The 7,667-nt window shown below is 39.5% G+C and overlaps 1 protein-coding gene across 3 annotated transcripts in view; it reads right to left on the bottom strand.

Moving 5' to 3' along the window:
- The window catches only part of CAMTA1 (calmodulin binding transcription activator 1), an 890,922-nt gene that overhangs the window by 4,004 nt on the left and 879,251 nt on the right, over window positions 1–7,667 (bottom strand). The window contains exon 25 of one of the 3 annotated variants that reach the window (XM_060013510.1): window positions 7,331–7,361. The exons of the other annotated variants lie outside the window; for them this stretch is intronic. Coding sequence (XP_059869493.1) covers window positions 7,331–7,361 — 31 coding nt within the window. The remainder of the gene's footprint in view (window positions 1–7,330; window positions 7,362–7,667) is intronic. 3 annotated transcript variants of the gene reach the window in all.

Here is a 7,667-nt window from a genome sequence, read left to right as displayed (position 1 = left end):
ATGCATACTTGATAAATGGCTTTTTAAAAATTGAAACATGCTATATTCTGTGTTCAATTTTTAAACATGCAATATCTATACTAACAGCCCTTTGGCTGGAAAAATGCAAGGCATGCACTGATGCCACCTTTCCTTCTGGGCATGCAATGTATCTGTACTTGTGCAGACCTCCTTGCTGAATTACGGCAAAATGGGCATGCTACTTCAAATACGACATTTTATTTCTGCACTAGTACAGGACTCATTCACAAATGTGCAACAGAGACTCCATCACTGATGAGATTTCTAGAATTTGAAGAATTCTGAACTCAAAGCCTGAGAGCATAAACACAAAGATCTCCATTCACAGTTTTGCTAGCGTGAACAGGAAGGCTTTAAAAATCTTAAGTTCATCACTGGGATGAAATAAAAAGGAGCGTGAATTATGAACCAGAATTATGAATGTTTTATATAGTTTCATACCAAAGAATCTGTAATCAGCTGGTCACGGTGGGTATAACATAAACTTTTTTTTTTTTTTAGTTAAAATGGTCACATTTGTTTCGGCAGTTTCTTTCTGAGCTAATTAAAATGTCAACTAAGTTTTCACAGGGTTTTAAAGTTACCACGTAAATACTCTGCTATAAAGCTAGTGCTAGCCTCACATAGCATTAAGTTAAGGAGAGATGCACGTCCACACACAGAATGACCACGACTGTCTATTCAGGAAAAATGAGACATTCCAATTTTCAGACATTCCCATTTTCTAGGCTTTCCTAACTCCTGAACTCCACTGGAGAATTTAGTTTTTAGTTTCATTATGCAGTTTTCACAGTCTACTAGCGTTATAAATACATAATATTAAAATGAGTTAAATGGCACAGGAAGTTTTTTTTTTTTTTTTACGGGAAGTTGTTAAAGGAGAAATTAGGAAAAAAGGAAGAGAACACTGATGTTCCAGGAGCTACATGGGTTCCTTAGTATGTGTTGCATTATTTTAGTCCTCACAATATCAGAATCATCTCCAGTTCATAAACGTAGAACCTGAGATTTACAGGAATTGAGCAACCTACCTCAAATTATATAGTTAATAAATGGCAGAGTGGGGATTTGAAGCCAGGTTTGTCTGACTTCACTCCTCCACTCTGCTGCCTCAAACAATATCTCAGGGCAACAACAAGAAAAAAAAATTTTTAAACCCGATTCTTATTTTATTGGTTTTCCTAAAAGTCTGTACAAAAATACATGCATTTGGAAAATTTCCATGGCATGAGATGAGTACGTTGTTGAAACTGATGATGACAATTACATTTTCTCAATTCTAAGATGTCATCCTTCATAAGACCCTATGTTGATTCTATTACAATGTTTTGGAGGAAAAAAAATACCTCCACATAAAATGTACTTATGAATTTTACGACTGAAGTACATCTGAAACATGAAAAGAATGGGTCTGAGAATCAAGGCAACCGAAGACTTTTAGCCTCATTCTCCAATTTGCAGATCATATTGGTGTTAACTGACCTCTGCAAGTTTAGATGAACTTGAGAGACTTTTACAGTCTGCACTACTGAAATCACAAGTGGAGGTTTATGTTACTTGAGGGTAGATTATTAGGATAAGACAGCGGTGCCTAATGTTTGGTTTTATTTTGCTTTAAATCAAATGTCAATTGGGCAAAATATGTTTGACTGTTATGCTGCCTCCAAAGGAACAGAAAACAATTAATTCTATTCACTGAAGTGAATGAGAACAACATCTGATACTAGAATTTTTGTTAGTAAGTTCTAAGAGACAGATGTTTCAAATCAGAGTGTTTCAAATAGTCACAGAGATTTGTGGCCGCCTTGTCTCAGTCATTCAAGACATGAATAATGACTAAAAGGCGTAGGTTAACTGAAAATGCCTCTACCACGAGAAAGATACAAAACGTTTAACAGTTATCATCTCTGGGTGATTTTCCTTGCTTATTTGTGTTTCCAAAATGTACTACAGTGAGTATGTGTTTCCTTCATAATAATTATTTCTGCTTGTCCTTCTTTAAAAAAGTTTCTAAGATGTTTTTCTATCCATCTGTTACTACTACTGTTTCTTACAAATGTTGTATTCACGTGACATAAAAGAACAATTGAAAAGTTCAGTGGAGGGGGAAAAAAAGATAAATTTTATAGACCAAAACCAAAAATCGATTGAGCTAGTTTCCTTGATATTACCTATATTGTAAACATATTTTCAGTGTGAAAACTTGGTAAAGGTAGAGCAGAAGTTTTGAAATTGGAATGATACCTGAAAATTCTGTACCTGTGGTCACTGTATCTATAGAACTGAGAATACAGAGGTCCAGTAAACGTCTGTTACATTACGTTACACACACTCAGCTAAGGGTTACTGAGTTTTGGATTCTCTTAAAGAATTGTACGTGTTAGCCTCATTCAGGGCTAAGAAAGAACTGAGTCTAATAATGTCCAGGTTATCTAAAAACAAATCCCATGATAATTACACTTACTTCTGAGTTTCCTCACATGGAAGACAGGCAGGGCAGTCTTCCTGGAGACTGTGAAGACAATTAATACAACAGAGGAACTGTACCTTCTGTAGGCACGAGGCAATTGCTACTATGAGGAGAGCTGCCAGGACCACGTTTCTGAACTGTGCATCAGTAACTTCGAAAATGGTACTCGTGTTCCTGGCTTGAATCACGGTAATTAGAATCGCAAGACTTGGACCTGTGACCATCCAACTGTTAAAACTAAAGACAAGCCCAGGATTTCCCCCAAGCATTCTATAGGCTGAAAATAACCTTTCGGATATTGTTGCAGTCTCAGCCCAAACCCAAACCCAAACCACGTTGCATTGTAATGTACTGAAGTGATGTGGTAAGCAACAGCACTGAAAGCCAGCAGAAGCCCACGGGGTTTCTTTCCATCAGACGTCCCATGATCGTTTATGGATAAATGAAGGAGGCCTGCTTCAGAGACTCGTAGCGAACAATGGCTCCATGGGTAAAGCATTAGGCAAAGCGGCTTCGTTAGCATCTACTCAGTAATGCTCAGCCAGGGAAATGTGTCATGAGCCAGTGGGCTTTGGCAGGTATATTCTCGCAACGCTGGACGTCAGAAATATACAGGGCAGCCAGATGAGGCTCTCTGCTTAGTTACCTGTTGCTCTGAGAGCGGCAATAGCTCGTGGGGGGGGTTTAGGAAAAGAGAGGTCTTGCCATTTTCCAGAAATCTCATTTGGATTGCAAAACAAAAAAGACAGAGAGGCCCAATAAGAATGACACAGAGCATGTTGTCTGCAATGTAACACACGCCACTGTGTTCCCCAAAGATTCATTTCCTAAAAGAGGCAAGTAAGACAGAATTACTTTGGAGATTTTAATTAGATGACGCACCCCACCTTCATTGCTTACTCCTTACCGAGCAGACTGGGCCACTTGGAAACCACACCTCACGTCAAATTTAACTAGGGAAGTGTGACATCCAAGCTGTTGACAGAGCACTGTTACTTTTCTCAAACAGTTCACTTGCAGGCATCGTTAGAGAACTGCCCCTTGGACCAACGTGTAGAGAACAACACAAAAAGTCTAAGTGTGACCCGCAGAACTTGCTAGTGACCCACTGAAGATATCTTGCAGGGCTGCTCTCAAGAATCAGTGCTGTCCACGCTACTTACCAAGATAACTAGCAGCATCTGGCCCGGGTAAGTGTTTGGAAACCCAGTTGTCAAATAGAGAGAAAACCTGGTGTTTAAAAATTGGTGCCCAGAAAGTGTTATCTCTTCTTCCTCCAATCAGGGCTCTTTTTATTCCAGTTGGATGGCTTCACCCACCTTTATTGAACATGGGTAACTAGGCCAGCAATTTTCAAGAGATCGGTTATTTCAATACCAGGAGTCTTACTGTTTACAATACCTGCAGGGACTGTTTTAGGTTATAAAGCCCTCTCACAGAAATCTGATCTCACTAGGGAAAGAAGAAATTTGTCTAAGGCATTGTCCTTTCTAGTCTCAATACCTTGAGGACAAACCTGTTATATAATTCAGCTCTTTACTATTTCCTTTACACCTGAGGCATCTTGGTTTTCTGCTGTAACACTGAATAACACCCTGTTCAAGATATTCAAAATCCAACTGGAATATAGTATTCTCAGCCAGAGCACTTAAATATTTCTTCAGCCTTAGAAATCCTTCAGTCATTTGCTGAACTAGTGTAACACCTAAGTGAACTAAGAAAAATAATTAAAACTGTTGATTCAAACATCTCTCTGTGTATAATGTTTTCTCTTGACAAGTTATTGTGTCCAAGACAAAACAAATCCCTTTGACGGTATTAGGAACTGGATGACTTCATTTTAAGTTACTGGGTAAATTAGGGGCCAAGTCTGGAGGAGTGACTGAGTGAAAATGAGCTGGCTTCGGTGAGGACCACTGGGGGCTTTTTCTTAGCTTTCCCTGAGGCTGAAAATTTGAAGACACATTGGTATTTTCTGATTGCTCTGCTGCTGGAGTTAGCCAGCTGGACCCTAATTCTGATAATTGACGTCACCTCCCTTTTTAGACATTCTGCTGCTTCATTAACTTAAAAGTTGGGGTCAAATCGTATGTTACACGTACCGTACCATAAAATGTAATTCTTCATTTTTCAAATATTATCTTCGGATATGTAAACCTTAAATGTCTTAAATATGGTATACTTTATACACTGGTAAGTATATTAGCTTCTTTGACACAAATTCCAGGAATATAAATCCTCCTCAGAGAATGTCCTGCCTCCCAAGAGTAACTTCAACTTGGGGACTCTTGGAGGACCATCATGACTTCTCCGATGGACGAGAGATCCTACTGGGAATTAGACAAGACACAGCTAAGCTATTCCTCAATTCATACGTTAGACAACAATGACCACACTGGAAGAAACCTGAAAGCTTCTGAGTTCCTCTCTCTCAAACCCCCTAAGACTGAGTGGCATAGAGGATGTTATGAAATTCCAACTTTCCACGCATGAGGAGGAGTTTTAGGAACTCACAGCGGAATGCAGCGAGCATTCAGGAAGTTAAGGTGGGGACTCTGGTTGGCATGGAAGAGCACTTTTAGAAAATGTACTCTTGAAAATGATCATTAACATGCGAGAACCTAACAGGCTTCAAAAGTGCATAAGCAGCCACTTTTACTAAAATGTTGGATCCTTGCAGCGGACGATATAAATTGCATATAACATGCAAGACACTACAACTTATAGTTAAATTGAATACTAGGGCATGCATCTGTTCTCTGGGAGGTTTTTTTCTAATGGAAAGAGATATTATCTATGTATGCAGAGAGAGAGAGGGACTAGAAAAATGGACATTTGTGTCCCCCTTTTCTCTTATATTTCAAACACAGACATCACTGAGCCAGCACCACTACATGGGACCTGAACTATTTTAATTGTAAGCAACTGCCTTATTCTAGAGAGGTCTGACTAGTTAAATTTACAAAGGCAAGTAGCTGCTTTATTATTATTTTTTTAACAAATTTCTCCTTCAGTGACTATCCATGGTTTTCAGTAGGTGAGGCTTCAGACCTTTTACAGGGATAAGGTTTTGATTTAGGAAAAACTCACAAAAACTCAATTCTCCTATCACCCCAGGTTGGCAAACTACAGCCCATGGACCAAATCCAGCCCAATGCAGGTCTGTGTATAAATACAGTTTTATTAGAACACAGTCACAACCATTCATTTTTGGATCGTCTGTGGCTGTTTTCATGTTTCAGGGGTAGAACTAAGTACAGTGGTTCCCCCTTATCCATGGTTTTGCTTTCAAGGTTTCAGCTACCCATTGGTCAACCGCGGTCTGAAAACAGTAAATGAAAAATTCCAGAAATAAATAATTCATGAGCTTTAAGTTGTGTGCTGTTCTGAGTAGCATGGGGAAATCTCGCACTGCTCCACTCTGCCCGCCTGGGACGTGACTCATCCCTTTGTCCAGCGCATCCACGCTGTATACGCCACCTGCCTGTTAGTACAGGAGAAACACAGTGTGTATGTACACACATACGTAGCATTCGGTACTAGCCACGGCTTCAGGTATCCGCTGGGGGTCTTGGAACGTATCCCCCAGGGATGAGGGGGAACTACTACATTGCAACGGACATTTATTATCTGGCCTTTTAAGGAAATGTTTTTGGACACTTGGCTTAAAATATAGTGAATAAATATTACCGTCAACATAAATGTAGTGATACGGGAAATGATCTCTCCAGAGACATTAGAAGTTTGAGATTTTTTTCTGAAGCACGATCTTTTCTCTGAAATCTTGCAAATGACTAAATACAGTATGAGTGTAAGGTAAGAAGGGAGGGTGTTGGATGGAGCTGAGTTGATAGAGCTAACCGCCATGTTATATTTTGTCACGTTAGATTTTAAATGCATCTTCTCTTAAGACAGAAGTTGTCAAGTTAATCTAAATTCAAGTGTGATTTTGGTGAATTCAATTCCTGGCTTTTAAAAACCAGTTTTCTGCCAGTAAACCGTTTATTATAACTTAAGATGTGTTACAGTCACGTCTTCATACTTAGAAATCGGCATCACATTCTAAAATCTCACGAACACTCATAGTGTCCGTTGAACGCTCACTCACTATCATTTCTTTAAAACACAAATTCTCTCGGAACGTCCGCTCTTGACTGCAGTATAGAATATACAGATTTCGGACACTTCACACCACCCTGTCTTTCTTCAGCGCTGCCATCAAATGCTGGAAGTCAGGTTTGTTCCCTATTGGATCATGAATGTCCTGAGTTGGTTCAGAAAGGGCAGCTCTGGGTACTGACTTACCTCACGGCACCAGGGAAAGGGAGAGTTAGAAAATGAAACTATGTAACTCTAAACAAGAAATAGATGAGTTAAAAGAAAAACAACAGTATTGCCTAGTGAGCCTTTTTCCTTTAGAAATTTTGACACGGCAGTAGTCGAATTTCACGTGGCAGATTATTTTCATGGCAAATAGCCACTTGCTTAAGGCTTTGTTCTAGTGCAGCCTTGTTGAGATTTAAACTTGTCCCACCAGCCACTGTTTTTTTTACACTGAAGGCTTCTCCCACCAAGTGCTACGCATGCCCTGCGGTGGCTTCAGAAGGCCCTCCCTTTCACTTGCTCATGCATTTGTATGTCTATGGTTGTATGTGACTGTTTTCCTGTTGTATAAAGTAGCAGTGTTAGTAATTAGGGTTAGTTTTTATCTTATTTCATTCGAAATGGATGTGAAACTTTACGGGCATACCTAGACTGCAGCCCCATGCAAGCAAGCAAAAAGCAAAATATTGAAAATGGAAGATAAAGAGAAACTGGCTAGCAGGCAGCTAAACTCACCCTTTTGTACAGCCTATGGTCCACCAGGGGGCTTTGGACAGTAAAACAACACCAAAGAGCTATTAGCATGTGAGGGTCACAACAGAAATCTTATAAATAGCTTTATTTCAACAAAAAAGACTATAAAGGTTTCCTTTTTTGGTTGTTTTTGGAAAAAAAGAAAAGGAGAGTGGTGGTGGGATATGTGAAATGAGCAGGTAGGAAATTCACCGATTTATTTTTCAGTCTAAAAATGCTGGGGTCCATGACTGAGCAAAATCCTTAAGGAAATGGGACACTTCTTATTGATTCCTGAAGCCACTTCCTACCTACCTTTTCTGAGAGAGTGTCATATGAG

Source organism: Delphinus delphis, chromosome 1 (genome assembly GCF_949987515.2).
Source record: "Delphinus delphis chromosome 1, mDelDel1.2, whole genome shotgun sequence".
Taxonomy (NCBI): domain Eukaryota; kingdom Metazoa; phylum Chordata; class Mammalia; order Artiodactyla; family Delphinidae; genus Delphinus; species Delphinus delphis.
The sequence above is the reverse complement of the archived record's forward strand: the minus strand, read 5'-3'. Positions and strand labels throughout refer to the sequence as shown.